Raw genomic sequence first — 25,324 nt, 5'->3', positions numbered from 1 at the left:
GCAATAGCCAAAAAAACATTGTATGCGTCAAAATTATTGATTTTTCTTTTATGGCAAAAATCATTAGGAAATTAGATCATGTTCCATGAAGATATTTTGTAAAATTCCTACTGTAAATATATGAAAACTTAATTTTTAATTAGTAATATACATTGTTAAGAACTTTATTTGGACAACTTTAAAGATAATTTTCTCAATATTTTGATTTGTTTGAGGTTTTCAAATAGTTGTATTTCGGCCAAATATTGTCCTAACAAATCATACATCAATGGAAAGCTTATTTATTCAGCTTTCAGATGCGGTATAAATCTCAATTTTGAAAAATTGACCCTTATGACTGGTTTTGTGATCCAAGGTCACATATGTGCATGTGTGTGTATATATATGACACACATTTTAATATTAAATAATATTATAAGCATGTCATTACATTCAGCAGTACATTTTAACCACACAGTATTTAACAGAAGTAATTATGAAAAAACAAAAAAGCACTCTTAAGTTAACTAACTGCATCTGATATAAACTATGTAGTAGTTTACTCTCCATATACATTTTCATTTAATTGTAAATAACATGCAAGTGTCTGAAATCATTACATTCAATTCGGACACAATTGTGACCTTTTAAAACAGATGATTGTGTAATCCAGCATTATTTGGATGATTCAAAAAACATCTTTGTTATTTGAAAAGCTGTTCACATGATCGATGTTGCAAATTAGAAATACACTGTAAAAAAACAATTTGTTGAGTCAACTTAAAATAATTTGTAACCTGGCTACCTTAATTTTAAGTTCAGTCAACTCAAAAAAATGTTTATTCAACTTGAAATGTTAAATTAACTAAATACTAAGTGACAACTTAGATATTTGAGTTGAATCAACTTGGGTTACTTACCCATCTGTTAAGTTTCGCAAACACAAATATCTAAGTTGTTACTTAGTTCAACTTAACATTTCAAGTTAAATAAACTTATTTTAGTTGACTGAACTTAAAATTAAGGCAGCAGGGTAACAAATTATTTTAAGCTGACTCAACAAATTGTGTTTTTAATTTTTTACAGTGTAGTGCAGAATCAGAATCTGAAATATTTTTTTTCTCATTTTACATCATAATGTTTCTTTGTTTCAAATTTTTCAAGAAATCCAAAAAGAAAAAAAAAAAAAAAAATCCAGATTTAGTAAATTTCAAGTTCCATATATTGATTATGGTTTCAGACTGTTGAAACCCAATGTATAAAAGAAGTACTGGGTGATTTTCTTAGTTTGGCCATTTGCCTCTACTTCAAGGAAGTCTAGCAAAGTGTCATGTTTCTTCCTGGTAATCCCTTGAGTGATCTTCTGTATTAGGAGAGAGAGCAAAAACAGAGAAGTAAGTGAAAACCACATGGGTTGAGGCGGAGCTAAGCGGTGATGTACAGTTTGTCATTTCTAGTTGTTCTGCGGTGACCGTGGGAGGGGGTAATTTTCAACACACAGACACCCACACAGATTTTACTGGGGGTCACGATGTCTACTGACATTTATGACTGTGTATGCATGACTATGTGTAATGAACTATGTATGCATGCATGAACACATCATTAAGAACATAAACAATGCATTCACACATAAACTATAAGTGTATTTAATGCAGACAAAACCATGCATTTGCATAGCACATAATGATATAAACAAAAGTGTCATAAATACACTTTTGATATCAACTTCCCTCCTGATATCGTTCTAGTAGCTCTTCCTCTTTTCTTATTTTTCCAGCAGTGTCTCTATTTCCGCTTGCCAAATCGTCATTCTCACTCCTGACTCATCTAATACTGTATATTATTTTTCCTTTATGACACACCAGTTTTGTTACAATTCTCATTCTCAAAACTTATGATCTCACTTCTCACTCTCTTTCGAGATTTCTTTCTCCCCCCTTTTGTCACTCTCAACTTCTCTTCCCCTAATTTCTTCGGATGTTTAAAGTACTTTTTTTTGTTGAGCTGGGTTATTACTCACTGCTCACTTTATTAGTATGGGATCGGACCCTCTTTTGCCTTCAAAACTGCCTTTCTTCTTCATGGCATAGATTTAGCAAAGTGCTGGAAACATTCCTTAGAGATTTTGGTTGATATTAACACTTTATCATGCAGTTGCTGCAGATTTGTCAGCTGCACAACCATGGTCCAAATTGAGCTCCTGGTGACTGTGGAGGCCATTTGAGTATAGTGAACTCATTGTCATATTCCAGAAAGCAGTTTGAGATGATCTGAAGTTTGGGACATGGGGCATTATCCTACTGGAAGTTGCCATTATAAGATGTGTGTTCAGAGATGTTCTCCTGCATAATGAGTGGTTATTTAACTTCATGTTGCCTTTCAGCTCAAATTCTCTCCATTCTTCTTTGACCTCTGTCATTAACAAAGCGTTTTTGCACACAGAACTTTGCCCACTGACCATTTTACAGCCTCAGACTCTGTCCTGTGTTCATGACAGTACCATGACACATGCGTGTACATTTCTCTGCTTGCAAAACAAGGGTACAGTGTATCTGAGTTCTACATCAGAACACCAGCTCCTGCGTCAACAGCCTTACATTCCTGCGTTGTGGTATTCTTGTGACCATGCACTGACTGACACGAAAGAGAAGAAATTGTTGTGTAAAGTTGTTATTTTTGTTTTCTTTGCACACAAAAAGTATTCTTGTATTTTCATAACATTACGGTTAAACCACTGATGTCACATGGACTATTTTAACAGTGTCCTTACTACCTCTCTCGCCCTTAAACGTGGTAGTTGCGTTGCTGTCAAATATCTTAATTTGTGTTCTGGAGATGAACAAAGTTCTTGCGGCATTGAAACGACTTTAGGGGGGGTGGGGAATTAATGACAGAATTTTAATTTTTTGGGTGAACTATCCCTTTAACCAAACGACAGTACGCCATTAAGTTTAATAGTCAAATAGACTAAATGCAGTTTAATGGCCATCAAATGAGATCAGACATGCACTCTACAGCCTGTATATATTATGATTCCCATGGTATCATATTTTGTCTGGTATTGCATCTGGTATCACAAGATCTCCTTAAGAAAGACAAACTGTCATCAGTTGAGGAAAGATATGAATAATGCTAAATATTACTACTACTAGTTGCCTAATAGACTGATGAGGCCATAACTTCCAGTGTGGGCACATTTAGAGCTCAGTCAGAGGGAAGAGGGGCTGTTGGTTTCAAATGATCCACAAGATGGCAATGATAACCTAAAGCTATCGCTGATTCTAGAATGTAAGAAGGCTTTTTCATTTGTCTTTTTTGGGGCGGCTGGTTTTGCCTGGGCCAGCAGGCCTATTGCTACACCTTTTATATGAATTCAGTTTACATAAAAATATCCAGATACATATAGTTGTATTAGAACGCAAAACATACATGTACACCAAAATTAGAATAAAATCACTGATGTTTTTCTGAAATAGCATGAACAACCCCCGAAAGCAAGCATTTCCAGTAGTCAGTTAATGTACACTGAAAGTAAAACAAAGATTACTGAAGTACAAGAAAATACTATTTCAGTTTCCATCTACTTCAGAATTTCACTTCAATTAAATCTGTTACTAGGGTCATTCCATGGATTTGGTGCATTTTGCATCCCTAAGAAATAATCAAATATAGATTTAATATAACAACAAAATAGCGTGCAAATGCTTTCATCAATATTACATAAAAAAAGAGTCAATTAAATAATATTTTAAATAATTTAAATAGCATTTATGCTGCTAAGGGTAAGGGATTTGGCCTGTCCCACACTATGGTTTTTTAATTATCAGCAGGACTTTTAATTTGCAAAATGAAGGCAAAATGATATAAAAATCATATTTGCATATTGTTCTAAATACAGTATCATTGTTAAGCAATGTTTCTGGCTCAAGTATGCATTTTTTCTATAACATATAAAACATTTTATTGGTGTCTCCTGATTTTATGTCAGCCCTGTTACCCTCATCAAAAAACCCTTGTAAAATAATGTACAATTATGTGACATAATTTCTAAGAGGTTACATCATTTCTCAACCAGCATTCCAACACTTAAAACATAAGCATGTTTCGCTCATTCACCTATAACATACTGTTTTTGGTGATTTATGAGGCTTGACTGAGCGGGGGTCATCATGCCATGTCTATCCTGCTACCATTTTTAAAATGTAAATTTACACAATTATTTCTTACATTTAATATAATCAATATCTACAAATAAAATCCTTTCAAAGTGTACAATATGTGCTTTGGGAACTTGACTATTAGCTAGCAATTAGCCAGTTTGTTTGTAATCGTCAAACCTGTTACTTTTTGGAGTAACAGGTTTTGATATGTGGGTAACAGGGATGACATTGATTAGGTTTGACCCAGTTTTTAAAGATTGCCTGTGTAAAATTAAAACTTTTTAAAGGTCACCCTCAATATATTATTGAGCTAATGTCTATATCATTCAGTGGCATATGAGTTCCAGTTATACTATAGTATCTAGCAAAGCTTGTGTCAGTAACAGGGTTGACAAAAATACCAAAACATAAGGTAGAAAAATAGTCATAATAATAAATGACATAGCCTGAGAATGCAGTTTCTTGTCATTTTAAGATGTCTTCATTTCATGGATATTTATAAAAAAAAATTGATTAAACTTTATTTTGCACTTTTTCCAAGTGGAAAAGGCACCGATTTCGTGGAATGACCCACTTGCTGTTTCTTTTAGTGAGAATTGTTTCACCAAATGTTTTTAGTGCATTAAATGCTTCCAAGGACAAATTGTGTGCAGTTGTTAAAAATATATATATAATTTTAAAACATTGTCCTGTTTCTATAATAAATTTATACTATAATAATGAAATATAGATATATAGAAAATGCAAACACAATGGTAAATCTGTCTTTATCTGTCATTTAGATTTACGTTTAAATGCGTTTTTTTTTTCTAACATGATTTCCTTCTAGTTTAATGTTCCCTTTTACCTAGAAAACAAGACTGACATCAAGCAGGGAAAGCAAATAAACTATATTTCACCAGTCACAAGTATCCCGCATTGATTCCAGCAGAACAGAGCCCACAAAGGTGACTGCAGTTCAACATCTGGGCTCTGATAATCCCTACATGCATCAGATGGTCACCCCGCTTTTTTGATATTCATTATACATATTATTTATTCATCTTAAATGTAAAAATGAAAAGCTTCTTTTGCTAAATCTTTATTTTTATAAGCATGCCAGTTTAGGGTACATCATTTACAGTTAGACAATGTTCCAATGTACCAAACACCAGCACAGGAATTGGAACTATTCTGACTCTCACAATCTCTCAAATGTATTTTTTTTAAAGATCCAGATTTCACAACATGCATTAGCTAATTACACACTTTTACTTTGAAACTGATCTGAGAACAACCGGGATCATTATCAACTGAATGAAAATTGTCAAAACCAATTCCTGACAATCCCTGGCATAAAACAGCAATAGTGAAAGTGGCCTCCAAACATTTAGGGGGATTTCTTGTGTCCTCTTTACAAGAAAACAGAATCAATGAATTATAAGGTGTAACGAACTGACAACAGCTACATTTAAATTTGAAGTTTATCTTCATCTTGTTTGATTATCAATGGTACAAAAAGAAGTAAAATCACATGGGTGACAAAACAACTGATCAGAACATTTCCCTCACATTCACATTTATTCAGAATTTGCAACTGGAGCTACACAAGAAATATAATAATTTAAATAACGAAGAACCAATTGGTCACAAGTGTCATAGCCATCAAATTTGGTAACACTACAGAATTTCCCTTCCTGTATTTACATGCGTATTTACTTGTGTGATGTACACGAATGCTGTTATTTGTTCTGTGGTTGTGATGCATTGTGAAAGATCATTGTGTCTTAACATGTAAAAATATGATGAAAATACGTCTAAGTGTTGCAAGTGTAGACCTCTGTTAGTAAAACTAAATGATGTGGAAAATACCAGATGGATTTTTGTTTTCACACCTGTATAACCGAATTTAGTTTTTGTTTTGTTTTCTTTTTTGCATTGATTGAGAAGTTTAGTCAGGGCGTCCTCAGTGTAATCCTCACCTTACATGAACCAAAATCATGTGATGCGACACCAACTGTCTCTGGACTTATGGTCCACCAGTATGGAGCCAGCACCCCTGAGTGCCGATCAGAGGCCGGACGGGGGGGATTGTTTGTATAAATTCAGCTTTTTTGACCTTTTTTGTCTTGTGAATGGTCATTTGTGCCAATTCTGTCCAGCTATCTCATTTGCACTTATAATAGAAGGTGATTTCGAAACATGTTATTTGTTTATTCCAATGCTGGATGTCCAGGGATGGAAGGGAGGGGACGTTTATATGGGGTGCAGGGTTTAAATATAAAAAGCACAGTCTGAATGATTGTGGATGTGTCTGGACCTGAAGAACATTAGAGAGCAATGATGCATACAGTCAAGCTGCTCTGTGTGGTTTTCTCGTGCCTCTGTGCTGTCGCCTGGGCTTCGCATCATCGCCAGCCATGTCGTAAGAGCTTTATACAAATCTTTTGTCTTTGCAGTTGAAGAATAATCTGTTTCTGTAATAATACTGTAATATTTTTGAATCTGATCATTCTCTGAAGCTGTAGCTGATGGGAAGAATTTTAACTTTTAATTTTCCTTTTTAAGATTCACCACCATTGACCAGTGGAACAATGAAAGTGGTGAGTGTACAACATTTCAAAGAGATGTTTAATATTTCTAGCAGGTGGTTAGTGTACGGTTTGGCTCTGCAGTGAGAGAACCTTTTAAAATAGAGCCTTTAAAAATGCACAGCATGCCCTCATTTCTTTATCAAACTCTAATTTTAAGGCATCTTCAGTGATCGTATGTCATTTAAAATGCCTTTTAATTTGGTCAATTACCCTGTGTGATAAAATATTTGCTTAACATAAGGCAGTGTGGAGGAGTAACTTGAAATTGAAACCTTGAAAACCTACTGTAAACGTCTGAACTATTAAAGCTAATTGTATAGTATTTTTACTGAACATTTTCACTTTTCTCTTTTGTTTCACGTGCAACGCGCATTCAGGTTTCAACAGGGGGTCATGACCTTGCATCTGGAGAGTTCAGTTATGACTCGAAAGCGAATAAATTTCGTTTTGTGGAGGACACTGCTCACGCGAACAAAACTTCTTATATGGATGTGCTCATACATTTTGAAGAGGTAGGCCTCTTGCCTCAGCAATTCTGCCTTTCTCTATTCCTCTTCCTCTTTCAGCTTATGTTTCAGAAGTTTTTGTTTTTGTTGCTTTTTTGGCAATATATATTCAAGCATTTTATTTCCACACAGGGTGTACTTTATGAGATAGACAGTAAAAACGAGAGTTGCAAGAAGGAGACTCTGCAGTTCCGTAAGCACCTGATGGAGATTCCCCCCGATGCCACTCACGAGGCTGAGATTTACATGGGCAGCCCCTCCATCACAGAACAGGGACTTAGAGTTCGGGTGTGGAGTGGAAAGTTGCCTGAACTTCATGGTTAATACCTTTTCGTTATTTTATTGTTTTTCCAAATAATGCTTTATTGTGTTTGAAAATTTCATGTTTATTTTTTGGCTGGCTCCATTTTTATTTTCAGCTCACTACTCTCTGTCAACCACTTCCTGTGGCTGTTTGCCGGTCTCTGGCTCCTACTATGGTGAGAAGAACGACCTTCTCTTCAGGTACAGCAGAGACTAAGTTCACACTTCTCTGAAAATGTTTTTGAAGATGTCTGCATTTTATTGTATTGTGCGGTTTTGCATATCAGTCATTAAACCATGCTATTTTCTTTTTCAGTTTCTTTGGAGTTGAAACAGAAGTTGATGACCCACAAGTTTTTGTGCCCCCCGGCCTATTGTGAGGGTGTGGCATTTGAGGAGGCACCAGACGACCACAGCCTCTTCGACCTGTTCCATGACTGAAAAGCATAAGATGATTTACAAACTGCCAAAGATGGCTACACACAATAATAAAAAGAGCATTTAAATAAAAAGTATTTCCTGTATCCATCTTTTTTTCTTCAGAAAATGTCTGCAGTTTCTATCTTACTATCTTTTTTTGTCTTTTGCAACTTGTTTCTTCACTGAAGTCAATAAAGCTGAGCTTTCACTGAAATCCATTTCTGATGTCTGTTTGAAAAACAAAAAATAATCACAAGTCTGTGTGGAATCAGCAATTCTACAGCAAGACTTAATGACCATTGAAGAGGAAGAAGGAAAAGGCAACTAAAGGTTATTATCAAAAAGTTGACTAAATAAATCCATCAAAAAGAGTTTTATGTGCAATGTAGTGACAAAAAATGTCATATACAGTTGAGGTCAAAAGTTTACATACACCTTGCAGAATATGCAAAATGTGAATCATTTTACCAAAATAAAAGGGATCATACAAAATGCATGTTATTTTTTATTTAGTTCTGACCTGAGTAAGATATTTCACATAAAAGACGTTTACATATAGTCCACAAGAGAAAATAATAGTTGAATTTATAAAAATGACCCCTTTCAAAATTGTACATACGCTTGATTCTTAATACTGTGTTGTTACCTGAATGAGCCTTTTTTTAGTAAATTATGCATTCAGAGCTAGGGGTGTAAACTTTTGGATCTTAAAATCATAGTCTAAAAAATACTGATGATCCCAAATTTCTTCTGTTTGACTGAATTCAGTTATGCACAAGCAATGTAAATGGAATGGCAGAATCATTGTCACTGACTGAGAGTTGTGGGAAGCCACACCACTGTCTTGTGAAAGTAGCATGGAGCCTCCATCTGATGTATCTTCACTGTCTGAGGTTTACCTAACCAGCACCTCTATCTTTCAGCCCAAGTCAGGGAAATTTCCCAACTTCGGTGGTTTGAGACATGGATAATTCATTCTTCCGCCTTCTTATTTTTGTGTTCTTTACATTTGTTGTTTTTGTGGTTCATACTTATAGTTTCATGTGCACTCCTGGACAGACAGCAGACGGAAAACAATGGAATTTTTCAGCTCAATATTTCCATCTACTTCCTGTAGCTGTGCGATTACTTCTGTATCTCTCTTAAAATAACCATCATGACATGGACATTCTCTTCTTTGTTATTTCTTGCTTCATTTTAAATATCTTTTTTAAAAAAATAAACATAATCATATAGACATTTTCCATGCAGCTTTTTATTCAGTTAATCAGACCAATAACGTCGGCCTATGTCAAGATTTAATAGTTTCACATGGCTTTGCACTTTTGCCCATTTACATGACGTGGCAAAAGAAAAATAGTTTAAATGATTAAAGAGTAATAATACCATGCATTTAACCTTTTCTGTTTCTGTAAATATTTTCCCCCTAACCCTTATGAAAATGAACCATATTGTAGTAAAATAAGTGTAGTAACCATGTCTTTTTTTTTTTTTGGCATATTGATTACCATTTCTATAACCACAGTCTTACTACAATTTCCATGGTTAAACTATGGTAGTGTATCCAAACCATGATTAATTTGTGGTTACCTATAGTGGTGAACTATAGTAACCATGTTGTTGTTGTTGTTGTTTTATTTGTAGTGAAACCATGGTTAATTTTCGTACGGGAAGTAAACGGCCTTTCATGTAGGCTATACACATTTTAAAAATAATCAAAATTTCTGAATAATGAATGAATGAACTTATGAATGACTTATGAATGATCATCATTATTATCATTATTTTATTAGGCTATTATTAACTACTAAATCTAATAGTTTGCTAATAGGCTTAAGAGTATCCCTCTTACATTATTGCTGTCTTCCTGATGACTCGTTTGTCATGGGTCAGTTTACTTTGTCTCATAAAATCACACTTGTTATCAGAAGAAGGGTATGTACGTCAGTGTGCAACGAGCTTTTTTTTAAAACTTACAGAAGATTTAACAGCTTTATTTGGACGATTGAATCAATCCAGTGAACTAGGTATTATACGAGGTATTATTTCGATAATTCCCTCTGATGTTGTTGTTATTGGTCGGTGAAACCCTGCCCACCGGAACTAGCGGTGCTCTTGACACATACTGTACATTAAATCTCAACAATGGCAATAGCACGCGTTGCTACCGAATATGTTTTTTCTGATTTTTTATTGAAAGAGCAAAGCGACTCTAAATATAAAGGCGTGCGTCTGGAACTGGCAACAGACAAACTGGTCAGTTTTATTGCGGTTGGGCTTCCTTTGTTACTCATCTCACTCGCCTTTGCGCAAGAAGTCTCTGTGGGTCAGTAAAAACATTTTATCACCGCTACCAAAATTTGCGAAAAAAAGCAGCAGTTTACTTTGAAACGTCTGCTAGAGACGAAAAGACTTAAGCCTGTGGGGGTAACAGGTTCAAACTGATAAACATCAAGCGCATCTCTCGGTTTGCCTTTCAGTGATTTGAACAGAAAGATTGCGAAGTATTGAAAGGCACTTGCTAAAACGACATTTACGTAATTGTTATTGTAGAATATTTTGTAATATTTCGTTACAGCTGAAAGGACGTGATTTTACATAACTTATTGTCGATTACTTGGACAAAGACCAACGCCAGTTGCTAATCGGTTTTATGTGCAAATCCAGAATGGGCGCGTCACTGCAGGAGCGGTATGCGCGTTCACAAAACAAAACATAATGAGACACATGCAGCAAATTATAAGCATGCGAACTGTTAGCATCGCATTTTGCAGCATATATTTATTTATTTATTTGAAGTTTTAAATAATTATTGCGGCCAGGCTTTTGTCACGCGCATTGTGACCGTTATATCTTTTGTTTATTTTTTCAGTTACTTGTTAAGGGCGTGTTATCTGTCTTAGTGTAAGTAGTCGGAGGCAGAAATAACACACTTTCAGTCACAACTAAACCAGAGTGACATGCTTTGTACGGTTCTGTCTTCATGAGACAAATGAGTGAGATTATTTCACAAAATTTAAAACATAAAAATAAAAGCCCAATGTTTTTTTCTGCTATATTGGATGCTATTGAACTCATACTGTCTGTTTTATCACTAGGTTGTTGGTAAGTTGCAACACTAGATAGTAGCCATATAAGATGGTTACCACAGTGTTTATGGGGTTTATTGTTACACTAGTTCTGCAACAAAAGTATTTATGAATTCAATCTTTAAAACTTCTAATAAACATTGTTCTACAAAAGTATCTAGTTGAAGACTTTATTGTTTGGACTGTTGCTGTAAACCCATATTATTACAAATATGAAACAATTAGTACCATATAAAGATAAAAATGATACCGTAATAGTAGTTCTAATAAATATTTTAATTCATTATTAAAACAGTCAGTATGTAAATATTACATTTATTATTTTTAGTATAATATTAAAATGATAAATTTAAGGTGTGCTTTTATTTGGGATTAATTGGAATAACATAATTTATGTTTCAAGTGTTACAGTTACTGTAATAAAGGATGATTGTAACTTTAGTTGAAGTTCACTTAAAAATTAAAATTCTGTCCTTTACTCACTTACTTGTAATTACAAAACTGACTTTAATTCATCTACAGATTGCAAAAGAAGATATATTGAGAAGTGTGTTATCTTCCGCCATAAAATGGAAGTATTCTTTAATATAATATCTTCTTTGTGCTACTATTTCCTACTTGCTGAAGGACACAGGTAGCTAAATATGACATTTATATTAAGGGATTTATGTGTAGATTGTTTTAAGTTTACTTATATTAGAAGTTATTTTTTAAGTCTAATAAATGTTAAAATTGATAGCTCTCAATTATACTATAATGTTGAATGGCTATAGTCAATGGTTAAATATTAGGGGGGAAAACAATCGGTAGTATTGGAATCAGTGATACTGGCCTTCAGTCATAAAAAAAATATTAAACAAATATTAAAAATAGCCTGTCTTAATGTTGTTTGTACATTAATTTGAAGATTGAATGTGAAATTTTGCTATATAAAAGTATATTTAAAAACATTAATGTTAGGTGGGATTAATTGTGATTTCAGAAAAAAATGTCAAATTAATTAGTTAATTTTTTTAATAGCTTGGCAGACCTAAAATATACATAATTATCATGCACTTAATGCACTATCATAATGCACTTACATTAATATCACGTTTATGCAGGAGTATTGTTTGCTCATAACAGAGATACAAAAACACTTTGTATTTTTGTGTTAAGTAGCATACTTTTAGTAGCATTTTTGGGGTTGAGGTGAATCCAGTTTCCATTACAGCTCTTGTTATGTCTTAAGCTAAGAGAATTACAAGTTCTCGTGTAATTTCCACTCTCTTAGGTACACAGATCACATGTTTTCCACCGACTAATTTTACATTGAGACAGGCTGCATATGTGGACTCCTTCTGCTGGGCTGCAGTAGAGCATCATCCTACAGAAAATGGGGCTGATAGCGCCCCCCTTCATCTACACAAGGTAACATTTGGTAAACAACAATGAAATATCACAGGTTCTTTGTTGCTTTGTTTTTATCTTATTCTGTTTCTTTACCTGCAGTTCTTTCCCTATATCCTTCTGCTGGTCGCCATCCTCATGTATATTCCTGCTCTCTTCTGGCGTTTCACGGCTGCCCCTTCCCTATCCTCTGACCTAAGTTTTATCATGGAGGAACTTGACCGTTGCTACAATCGCGCCATCCGCCTTGCCAAGAGCCTCACATCCGAACAAGACAAAGACTCTGCAGAAGACCCACAAAGGTGTAGACCACTAAATTTTTTTTTTTTTTTTTTTTTGGATATGTTTATTCAATTTTCAAACATTACGTACATAACATAAAATCAAACAGAAGAACAAGACAAAGAATAGAAAGGGAAAACAAACAAAACAACAAAAAAAAAAAAATTACATACACACACATACACATAGCTCACCACCTCAGTAAACCAATCTGAGAAATATATATATATATTGGGAAATAATATATTCCTATAAACAAAATACTTTAGATATTTATACTCCAATGTTCCACACATATTTATTCCTCATTAAACAAACCCTCTAATAAGAATAGAGGATATATTTAAGCCCATATATGTCAAAAACGGATCCCACCTTCTATGAAATATGACATCTTTGCTATAAGAAGCACAAGTTAAGTAATCTAATGACACATATTCAAGTATAACCCTGTGCCATAATGCCTTTGAAGGGGCTTTATCCATTAACCAATTCAGAAGAATACACTTTCTGGCACAAAATGTAAGGAACTTGCAAAGTGTCTTTTTATGTTTATCTACAATAACGTCATCATATATCCCAAGCAACATATGTTTTGGATTGCAGTCAATATTAATAGATAAAATAACATTAAGTTCTTGTTCCACCATAAACCAAAACTTCTGAATCTCCCTACAAAACCAGAAACAGTGAACAAGATCTCCTTCCTCTGTTTTACATTTCAGGCACATTGGTGAGCAGTCATCTTTAAACTTGTGCCTCCGTGATGGAGAAATATGAGCTCTGTGCAAGATTTTCAGTTGCATCGCTTTTACTTTATTGCATATGCTTAGGGTCCCTGCATTCTTCCATGCTTCCTCCCATTGATCGTCTGTGATTTGTATATCAAGCGTCCTTTCCCATGTTCCTTTCAGGGTGTCCGTATTTGACGAGCAAAAATCCTTGAGGAGCTTGTAAAAAGAACTTGTAGAACTGTTCCTATGTAAAAAAAGCTGTCTCTCCAGAGCTGAAATGTCCTGGTTTGAGAGCAAAGTAGTCTCTTTTTTCACAAAGTCTCTTAACTGTAAGTAACGAAAAAAATCCTGTCGTGAAACACTATACTTGATAACTAATTGGTCAAATGACATTAAAATGTTCCCATCAAATAAGTCATGCAGTGTGGCGAGACCTTTATTTGCCCAAACTCGAAAATTTGAGTCTACAGTCATAGCAGGAAGTCATAGTTATCACAAATAGGAGTGAAAGTTGAGGTGAGTCGAGATCGACCCTCCAAACGTCTAATAAACTGCCACGCTTTAATAGCACAAATTGTGATGGGGTTACTACAGGCGACTCTTAAGGATTTAGACTTTTTAAGAAAAAGCAAATTTACTAAAGGAATTTTACTGAGTGAACTTTCAATATCAAACCACACTGTTCTAGACCCTTTATGTATCCAATCAGATATGTAACGTAAATGAACACTTAACTGATATCTCCGAATATCTGGAAGGTCAAGACCTCCCACTGAAGATGATAGCATTAAAGTTGAAATTTTAATACATGCTTTTTTTTTAGCCCATATAAAAGAACTAAACCAACCATTTAATTTCTTAATCGTTTTATGTGTAAAATTTATTGGAATCATTTGAATGGGGTAAAGTAATCTTGGGAGAATATTCATCTTCAGAAGGGAGATCCGCCCCAACCAAGAAATAGGAAGGACATTCCACCTTTCTAAATCATTCTGAATTCGCTCAAAAAGTGGAAGAAAGTTTGCTTTATACATCTGTTCAAAGGAGGGAGTAACATTAATGCCCAAGTATGTTAAGCCCTCAGGAGCCCATCTAAATGGGAAGGATGGTAATGTTTGGGGAATTTGTTTTAAGCCACCTATGGGCATTGCCACTGACTTATGATAATTAATTCTATATCCTGAAAAAATGCCAAATTTGTCAATCGTGTCTAAAAGAGCTGGGGTAGAAGTATCAGGATTCACCATGAATATCAAAATATCATCGGCATATAGGGCAATCTTATGTTGGTTATTTGATACCATTAACCCACAAATTTTACTATTTGTTCTTATAGCCTCTGCCAACGGTTCAATTATCAAAGCAAATAGAAGAGGCGAGAGAGGGCAGCCCTGTCTCGTCCCTCTTCCAACTTTAAATGTAGAGGAGCGACACCCATTAGTGAGTATGGCACTAAGAGGTTCATTATACAATAACTTGACCCACTTAATAAATTGGTCACCAAGACCAAATCTATGTAACACATAAAATAAGTAAGACCATTCGATGCGATCGAATGCCTTTTCCGCATCTAGTGAGATCACAAGACCATCCATTGATTGCTGTTTAGAAAAATGTATCACATTCAACAGGCGACGCATGTTATTGGTAGAGTTGCGTCCTACAATAAAGCCTGTTTGGTCATCCTTTATTAGAGTTGGGAGAAGGCCTTCTAGCCGTGTTGCTAGAATTTTGGAAAGAATCTTCAGATCTACATTCAACAGTGAAATAGGTCGATATGACGAACAGTCCTCTGCCTGCTTGCCTTTTTTCAAAATTAAGGATATGTTTGCCTCTCTCAGGGACTGTGGTAAGCGGCCTTTTACAAATGAGTCATTAAACATATTTAGTAAGGGGTCAACTAATACATTTCTAAATTCTTTATAAAATTCACTACTAAGCCCATCTGGGCCAGGTGCTTTTCCTGACTGTAAACTCTTTATGGCTTCTAGAACTTCCTTTTTAGATATAGGGGCGTTGAGGAAGGAGGTCTGATCTTCTGATAAAGTGGGAAAATTAAGGGTTTAAAAAAAGCTCTGTGGACTGTGTTGTATCCCCTTCTAGTTCTGATCTATATAAATTCTCAAACCATTCTTTAAATGTGTTATTAATAGATAGACTGTCTGAAAAGCGTTTACCACTACTATCCACAATAGGCAGGATTGATTGAGAGTCTGATTTTTTCCTTGTTAGATATGCTAAGTATTTCCCCACTTTATCTCCATGCTCATATATTTTCTGCTTAGCAAAACGAATTTTCCCTTCTGCCTGTTTTGTTAAAAGAGAATCTAAAGCAGATCTGAGCGCAGAGATTTCCTTCATCCTAGCAGAAGACGGTTTTTTAATGTATAATCTCTCAGCATCCTTAAGCTTAGATTCTAAGATGTCTTTTTGTTCGGCTTGTCTACGCCTTTTACTTATTGTATATGCTATAATAAGGCCTCTAGAAAAAGCTTTGGCTGTTTCCCATAGTAAGGATGGGTCTTCAGTTGATGCAGAATTGATGGACATGAAAGAGTTAAATTCCTCTGTAAAATATGATATAAAATTATGATCTGCTAGGATGAATGGGTGAAATCTCCAGCTACTAGGCTTAATATTTTGGTTCCCAAAGGAGTATTCAGTAAAAACTGCTGCATGGTCAGATATAGATATATTTCCTATATTGCAAGACCTTATATGCTCCATCATATTTTTCGGACAAAATAAATAATCTATCCTAGTATAGCAGCTATGGACCCTAGAAAAGAATGTATACTCTTGTTCTGCAGGATGGCAGGCCCTCCAAATATCTACATAGTCAAAGTCTTCACAAAGAGCCTTAACAGTTTTAGCCTGAGTAGATAATAATAGTTTACCTGCTGGGAATTTATCAATAATGGGACATAAATGACAATTAAAGTCTCCCCCAATAAACAATGTCTTAACGCCCCAATCTGCTAACTTGGAAAAAGCCTTAGTCAAAAAATCACCTGGATGTCCAGGAGGCCAGTAAATGTTCATTAAAGCTATTTCTTCCCCATATAGTAACCCCCTCACAATTAGATAGCGCCCTCTTGTGTCCTTAATAACTTCTACTAATTGGAATGGCAAACCTTTCCTAATTAAGATAACCACACCTCTACTCCTGGAAGTAAACGATGAGAAAAAGGCCTGATCAAACCACCCCAGTGATAGCTTAGAATGTTTTTGATCGTTTAAATGGGTCTCCTGAAGTAAAGCAACATGAACTCCCTCCTTTTTTAAATAAGTTAAGACCTTTCGTCTTTTAATAGGTGTATGAACACCATTAACGTTCCATGTACAAACTTTAAATGTAAACATTCTCAGAATATATTAGACATAACACAATCCAAATGTACATTTTAGTAATGTAGATGTCAACCAGAGAAACAAGTGGTGAGCCAAAAAATAATAGTAACAAAAAGATAAGAAGTGAAAAACTCAGAAACACAGAACTCGAACAAGAATTGTTAAACATCAACGAGATTACACACTTTACCTCCCGCTGCAAAACGAGAGCACCAGTGAAAAGAGGTCTCCTAACGACAAAAGGAAATGACTAAAGAAATATCCAACCAAAAACGTCAAGCGGTAGTGCCGCCTTCACGGCCGCACAGCTTAATACACAGTACAGTAGACCCTGCCAGCAAACATGTATCAGAGTCCCCTTTAAGTTCTCAGTATTTGTACTCACACCAAAGCATAATTATCAGGAGATCCCGTGATGTGAGTTGGTCGATCAAGTATTACCAACGGGCGCCGACAGCAGCCGGATCATGAAAGACCTTCACCGAGCCACGGAAGGTTACCTTGAGGAGGGCAGGGTAAATTTGCCTGTATTCCGCGCCTAGGGATTTTAGGCGTTTCTTGACTTCGTCAAACATCTTGCGCTTACGGAGAACGGACGCCGAAAAGTCCTGAAAAAACATCACGGTGCTGTCTCCAAATTTCAAAGGAGAGCCATTGATCCCCAGCTCCCGCGCGGCATTTAACACTCGCTGCTTATCTTGAAAGTTGTGAAACCTCACCAGGACGGGTCGCGGTCGCTGCGTAGAGGAAGGTTTGGGGGCGAGTGATCGGTGCGCTCTCTCTAGCTTTATACGACCTGCTTTCGAAGTGATGCACAGAGTTTTAGGAAGCCATGACTCGAAAAACCGCGTAGGGTTGTCACCTTCCACACCCTCAGGTAACCCAACGATGCCAATATTCTTCCTTCTACCTCTATTTTCAAGGTCATCCGCCCGCTCACCCAACTCATGCACGAGTTTCTCGAGGGACTGTAGCTTAGCCTTGATTGGGGTTACCACGTCTTCAACAGCAGATATTCTGGTCTCCGTTTCCGTAATCCGTTTTTCATGTTCATCTAGCTCAGAACGATGCATTTGTAACAACTGCGATATTGGATCCATCTTTTCTTCGATGATCTTTGAGATGTTGGCTGTAATCTCTGCAACCGCGTCAGACAGCGAAGACGCAGGCGAACCCGTGTTAGCACTAGCAGTGTGAACTCGCTCATCGGCCTCGTCGGGGCTGCTGGCAATCTGCGTTTTTTTGCGTGGCATGCTTTCCGTTTGCCTCAAAAAGTACTTATTTATGCTCATAATGAAAAATGCAAGACATGAGCATGCAAAAGTTACAATATGCGGGTTGTAGTATTTAGAAACTCAAAGTGACACTACCGCTTAACTACACACAACCTCCCTTCAAGCCGCCATCTTGAAAACCTCCCACTAAATGTTTTTTAAAAAATCTTAAAAATAAAGGTTCTTTATTGCCATCTATGGTTCCATGAAGAACCTTGAACATCCACGGAACCTTTCAAATGCAGAAAATGTTCTTTATAGTACAAAAGGTTGTTTAGATTTTTAAAATGTTCTTCAAAATGGTTCTTTTAAGAGCTGTTTACTGAAAGGTTCTTGGGGAACCAAAAGTGTTTTTTCTATGGCATCACTGCAAAAACACCCCTTTGTAGCCTTTATTTTTAAGAGTGTACACACACACAAAAATATTGGTTCTTCAGTGGTTCTTTGGGGTGGTTGAGGTGCTATATTACACCACTGCCAATGAAAGAACACGGTAACCCCCTGTACAGTTCTTTAAAGGTTCTCTAACTCTACCTTAGTCTGTTAGTTTAGCTGGGGAAAGGATTAAATTTCAACATTTTGTGGAGATAACGTGGTTCTCAATCTTTTGGCCACCCCCCTATAAGGAAATATTCCAAGGCTCCAACACAATACTTTCTAACCTCAGAAGAGCATAAAAGTGATTCAGACTAGCTTTTACCATTGTAAATTAAATTCCATTCATAACATATGAGAGTGGAGTAACATATCTAAAATATGAGGAGAATGGAGTTCTTCTTATGGTTCTATACATTTGACAAAAGTGCTGTATAGCACCTTTAAAGATAGGTGCTATGTAGCACTTAAAGTGGTTCCCCAATGAACCACTTTTAGTGCTATTTAGCACCATTTTTTTAAGAGTGTATGGCAGCCTGAAGTGTTGAATTGTGAGAAATGCAGTGTTTGATTATCACATCATTCAGAATATTTAAATATTGAATATTTAAATTTTAAATATTCCAAAAAGTCAGTTTGCTTTCAGACCAACTCTGGTCCAGACTGAGACTCAGTAAATCAGTATAATTTTTTTTTTAGGATTTTAAAAGAAGTGTCTTATGGTCACCAAGGCTTTTTTTTTAACAAAAAAATTTTAGATATTTTTTTTAGTGAAAAGTACAGTAAGAACAGTAATACTGTGAAAAAAGATTACAAATTTACTGGTTATAGTGTTTTTCTATGTTACTGTATTTTTAATATATAATTTATTCCTGTGATGGCAAAGCTGCATTTTCAGCAGTCATTACTCAGTCTTCAGTGTCACATAATCAATTTAATGCATCCTTGCCGATTTAAAGTATTAATTTCTTAAAAAAAAATATTCAAATCATTTTCCTGTATGAATGCTTGTGAAAAACTAGCTTTGCTATTTAAGCTTCCTCTCTAGGGGAGCGCGGGGCACAAAACTTTTTGACTTTATTATTTTGTGTAAATCCACGTGGGGTTCAGAGTATAATTTTTTATCTACATTAATTTCACACTGTTATATGTCACTTTGTTTCGTAATTACAGTGTACATGTTTTTTGTTATTTACCTCAAAAGAATGGAAGTGAAATGTGACAACATGCCCCATAGGTGGGATACATTGTAACATGTGAGGGGCACGTTGTAACATGAACATATGACAGCTTAAAATGTTGTCTGATCGAATGAAAAAAATATACACGATAAACTAAAATATTTTGTCAATAAAATAAAATTATTAACCTTTTCAAATAAAATAATGGTGTTTTTAAGAATTAAAAATAATTTAATTTTGGAGTTTAACAATGAACACATTGCACCTATGCTTGGGCTGGCCCTGATCGCAACACACAGCTATACAGTATAGTTCTAAACAATGTGGGCAAATGAAGAAACCAATTTAGACATTCAGAAAAGCACAGAGATACACTCCCCTCCCTCCAAACACAGCCCTCATAGAACACAAGACACATAAACGAGCCAAAATGTTTTACATTTCTTGAAATAACTTCTAAAGATTAAACATCAATTGTCAGCCTTTATTCACCTGTTTCCTGTGGTTTCTCATTAAAAATCATTAAAGAAAACAGTGTAAATTACATCGCTAATGTCATAGAATAGCATAGTTTAATATAGCGAGGCACGTTGTAAAGCAGTGTTACAACCTTCCCCATGTGCGCGACTGGAGTTTAAAACTGGTAATGTCTTCTGCTAGTTAGCGCAGCATTACAAATCTATCTAAACTGGTACATAACTGATTGGAGATTAAAATAATAGCCGATTTGTCTCATTGAATGAAATGAATGCTAAAAAGTGAGATGAAAAATTTTTGAATTTTGAAAAGATTTTTGAATTTTGACACACTCCTCTATATAATGTTGATATGGCAACTAGTAAATCCCGTAAACTTGTTCATGCTAGCATCTGTGGAATATTTAAACCACGTGTATTACAATGAACCCCATGTTAGTTTGTGCCCGCACTCCCCTATTTCCTTTCCTTTCTCACTCATAACCCAAAAATGTTAATATCCTTAATATTTTGATTCTGCTGATCTTAACCTCAATCTCAAACTTCTCTCTCTCTCTCTCTGTCTCTCACTTTCAGTGGACTTGAATTGACGGAAGCTTGCTTTAAGTACCCTCTCGTAGAGCAGTACTTGAAGACAAAGCGTTTATCATGGGCTTTGGCTGCAAAATATCTGATTTGCCGAGTTTTAACTTTCCTCACTTTACTGCTGGCCTGCTTTTATCTGACCTACTACATCTTTTGGGTATCACCCAGTGATCAGTTCTCCTGTAACCTGCGCAGAGGTGTGTGCTAGATAGTGTGTTTCTGTGCATGTGATACACTTAAAGTGAGATTGAGTGTGAAAAATAATTTTCCTGTTTTTTTCTGAATTGTGTTTGTGTGTGTCTCCAGGTATATTAGTAAATGAGAGTGTGGTGCCAGAGGCAGTTCAGTGTAAGCTGGTGGCAGTGGGTGTTTTCCGCCTGCTAAGTTGCATAAATCTGGTAGTGTATTTACTGTTAGTACCGGCTGTGGTTTACACTGCCTTCCAACCTGCCCGCCAGCATCAGCGCACTCAGTTCCTCCGTCCATACCACCTGCTCCCTGCTTTCGGTCACGTGCTGGATTTGCAGCCTACCGCTCGCCGTTATGATGACCTCAGCATCTACCTTCTGTTCTTGGAAGAAAACTTAAGTGAGCTTAAGAGCTACAAATGCTTACAGGTTTGTACATGCATGCATTTGAATGTTAGAAGCCTCTGTTTTATTTCTTTCACAGTGTGCTGAGTTCTTTATACATTGTTATGTCTGGTGAAAATGCATTAACATCTTATTCCCAGAACGGGATGCTGGTGTCAGTGAGTGAAGACTAATACATTTGTTTGTAATGTGTGTACGCAGGTGTTGGAGCTGCTGTCAGAGGGAGGGGAAGCAGCATTTGACACCATGTGTCTCCTTAGGACTCTTGGACAAGTGAGGACTGACATGGTGGACAGAAAACAAGCCCAAACTGTAAATGGAAAGGCAGAGAAAGAAAACTCTGAAATAAAGGGTAAGTGTAACATCAGTGAAGTGAAAACAAGACACACAATGTCCTTAAGTCACAGTTACTTGCATTTCCTTCACAATTATTTTGTGTTTTTGTATAATGTACTGCTGATATTATGTTGCTTATTAAAGGAGAAGTCCAATTCCAAAACAAAGATTCACATATAATGTACTCGCCCCATTGTCATCCAAGATGTTCATGTCTTTCTTTCTTCAGTCGTAAAGAAATTTTTTTAGGAAAACATTTCAGCATTTTTCTTCATATAATGGATTGATATGGTGCCCTGATCTTGAACTTCCAAAATGCAGTTTAATTGCTGCTTCAAATGATCCTAAATGCGGTTGTAAATGATCCCAGCCGAGGAAGAAGGGTCTTATCTAGCAAAACGATGGGTTATTTTCAGAAAAATAATACGGTTTATATACTTTTTAATGTCAAACGCTCATCTTGTCTCACTGTGCCTAAACTGTTTTTGTTCCAGTTCATGACAGTTAGCGTATGTTAAAAAACTCCCATCTCATGTTCTCCCTCAAATTCAAAATCGTCCTATCGCTGTTTTACCTTTTTTGCTAAGGGTGTTTAAACTTCTTTGCATGTTCACTTTGCATAGACTGGGTCGATACTTCTGCAGCGATGTAGGATGATTTTGAAATAATTTTTGAAGTTGAGGGAGAAAATACGATTGGCGTTTTTAGACATACCCTAACTGTCTTGAGCCAGAATACACAGTTCAACGAGAGCAAGACAAGACGAGTGTTTGAGAATAAAACGTATTTCAATTGTATTTTTTTTAATGAAAATAACTGATCATTTCACCAAATAAGACCCTTCTTCCTTGACTGGGATCATTTGAAGCTGCATTTAGTTCAAAGTTCAAAATCAGGGCACCATATCAGTCTGTTATATTAAGAAAAATGCTGAAATGTTTTCCTCAAAAAACAATTTCTTTACGACTGAAGAAAGAAAGACATGAAAATCTTGGATGACAATGGCGTGAGTACATTATATGTAAATCTTTGTTTTGGAAATCTCAACAAATAAATCTCTAGTAAATCGGAATCCAATTAAATACAGATTTGAACAAATGTTTTTGAGGGCAAATGTGGGTAGAAAAAACTAAAGCACACAGGTAAAACCTGTTGCACCAACTGTTGCTATATAAGCTTATATGAATGTGTTTTTGTCTCTAGATGCCACTTCTGTTCTGCTGGATGATGGAGTACAGACAGAGAAAAGCTGCAGCTGTGTGAAGGATGTAAGACACAGGGTGGTCTAACATGTAACAAAGTCAAATCAAATTACAAACAATAAGTTTACATGTATTTTGACTATGAAGGAAATGTAAGATACAACACTACAGCATATATCAGGGCTTGAATAGAACACTGATAATTTACTAATTTACTAACTGCAGAACTAAGCTGCATGAGCTTTTTATGCCTTACATTAATAGAAACGGAATGATTGTTCTTTTATAACTTGAGGTTGATGAATGTTAAGCCCCTATTGTATGCACTACGAATACAATGTTACAAAATATATCCCTGGGTCTCCTTTGTAGGTACGGTATTGTTGCAACAATGAAAAAAATTAATCTGAATTAATGATGCTAATGTAATACTAACAATTAACTTAATCAATTCCTCCTAACATACAAATAATTTAATTTTGTTTTAAAATGACTGCAAGAGTATAATGTGACCAAAAAGTCATCAAAGTCTTTTCTTCATTACAAACCATCCAATGCTAGTTTTACATACATCATGTACTTGCGAAATGAAGAAACCGGGGTGCAGAAAATGATTTTGTTTCTCAGAGGCATCATCATAAAATATAGTTATTCAAATAATGTCTAAATGATCGGAAATGATGATGCATCCCAACCCAGGATGTGGCTGGGTAAGACTTAACCTTAATTAGGCTCCATTTCTACAGGTAATAATGCACTGCCTATGCAAAAGCAATAATCAAATATGCAAACTAAAATGTATAATATGTATAATTATATTTCACTGTTTCTAAGTTAAATATTTTGCAGTTTTGTATTTATTTGATAACAGTATTGTGCCAGAGATATGTTTACTTTTTTTGTAGTTCTAATTGTAATGTTTTATGTCTTTTTACCTTAAATCCTTCAGAGATGTTAAATTGCATGTCTTCAGAGGTGAGCTCTTCAAACATGGTGTTTGTAACCCTAAAAATGTGATTTTTACTACATTCAGGGATGTAGATACATGCATGCTTTTAATATAATAAAAAGCACTCCATTTCCCCCAAACAACTGTATTTTTCTACATTATTATGGAATTTTATACCTTAGGCAAATTCAGGTCACAATGACTATATCACTATACTAAACAGTGTTACTAAAAGATAAACTTGTCACACGTTATTTTAAAGGATAAGTTCGCTTCCAGAATAAAAGCAATTCCTGATAATTTACTCACCCCCATGTGATCCAAGATGGTCAAGTATATAATTTTTTATTGTTTTAAGAAAATTACAGATCATTTCGCTAGATAAGATAATTATTCCTCGGCTGGGATCGTGTAGAGCCCTTTGCAACTGCATTGAAATTGCAGTTTGGACCTTCAACTCATTGCCCACCATTGAAGTCCACTATATGGAGAAAAATCCTGAAATGTTTCCTCAAAAACTTTAATTTCTTTGCGACTGAAGACAGAAAGACATGAACATCTTGAATCACAAGGAAGTGAGAAAATTTTCACTCAGGAATTTCTCCATTAAGTTTCATTTCTCGCTAATTACTAAAACATTAACCATTTTTGCCTCAGTAAACTGCTTATTAATAGTGAGTAAGGTAGTTGCTAAGTTTAGGTATTGGGTGGGATTAGAGATTTAAAATATGGTCATGCAGAACATGTGCTTTATAATTACTAATAATAAACGGCCAACATCATGCTAATAAGCAGCTAGTTAATAGTGTGAATTGGTCCATATACTAAAGTGTTACCGATAAATTTAAATCATGAAGTTAAGATTTATTTCAGTAAACCAGCTTCACATGCTTATTTACTGTTCAATATCAAATATTGTTTCAGTTTTATGGCTAAGCTCCAGAAAAACAATAATGAGGTGATTTTGATAGTTACAGACTTGAAAAACAACAAACCCCAAACTCTAGAACCAAGCATTATTTAAGCATAAAGTTTTCTTCATGCTGATATGGTTCTGAAAACTTGCTACATACAGAGAACCATTAAAGAACTTTTTTTAGATTGTATAATAGAGTGTAGAACATTATGAAAGTGTTTGCCATAAAATATTTCAAAACCTGTCCATTTCATTATGAATAATCACACACAAATCTTCATCGCTAGAAAACGTCACAAAGAAGACGTCACAAACATTACTGATGACTAATGAGACATCTTGAGAGTGAGATCCCCGGAGACATTCTGCCGTTTCGCTCACAATCTTTCCAAAGAAAGGCCACCAGCTGTCACCTTCTAGCAGATCCATGATCAGGTCATTCTGTGTAAACGTCTGTTCTCAACAGTTATTAACAATTAACCAAAACCCACTTGAGACTGTCAGAACAGGCTGCTAGACCTGTGTGAGCACCAGAATGTGTTTGTCTTTTGTGAGCACAGTAGCACTCAGGAGATAAAGTGAATTGGTTGGGCAAACACAGCTAATGTGGCTTGTGTAATTGGACAGTCACTTAAAAGTGTTAAAGTG

At 35.5% G+C, this 25,324-nt stretch overlaps 2 protein-coding genes across 2 annotated transcripts; both read left to right on the top strand.

The window, feature by feature from the left end:
• Positions 1-6,395: 6,395 nt before the first annotated feature.
• Positions 6,396-8,158, top strand: epd (ependymin). The gene is given in 7 exon segments (XM_051109196.1): positions 6,396-6,546; positions 6,690-6,724; positions 7,093-7,227; positions 7,354-7,540; positions 7,641-7,725; positions 7,841-7,886; positions 7,888-8,158. Coding segments are annotated over 7 exon segments (651 nt in total). The 5' UTR covers positions 6,396-6,461; the 3' UTR covers positions 7,966-8,158.
• A 1,903-nt stretch (positions 8,159-10,061) lies between these two features.
• On the top strand, positions 10,062-25,193 carry panx1b (pannexin 1b). The gene is made up of 7 exons (XM_051109187.1): positions 10,062-10,270; positions 12,307-12,443; positions 12,525-12,724; positions 20,672-20,877; positions 20,987-21,297; positions 21,475-21,625; positions 22,813-25,193. The coding sequence occupies exons 1-7, from the start codon at positions 10,090-10,092 to the stop codon at positions 22,896-22,898; spliced, it is 1,272 nt and encodes a 423-aa protein (XP_050965144.1). The 5' UTR covers positions 10,062-10,089; the 3' UTR covers positions 22,899-25,193.
• Positions 25,194-25,324: the final 131 nt, after the last annotated feature.

The sequence above is a fragment of the Labeo rohita genome, chromosome 5 (genome assembly GCF_022985175.1).
Source record: "Labeo rohita strain BAU-BD-2019 chromosome 5, IGBB_LRoh.1.0, whole genome shotgun sequence".
Classification (NCBI taxonomy): Eukaryota; Metazoa; Chordata; class Actinopteri; order Cypriniformes; family Cyprinidae; genus Labeo; species Labeo rohita.
This window is presented reverse-complemented; position numbering and strand designations above follow the sequence as displayed.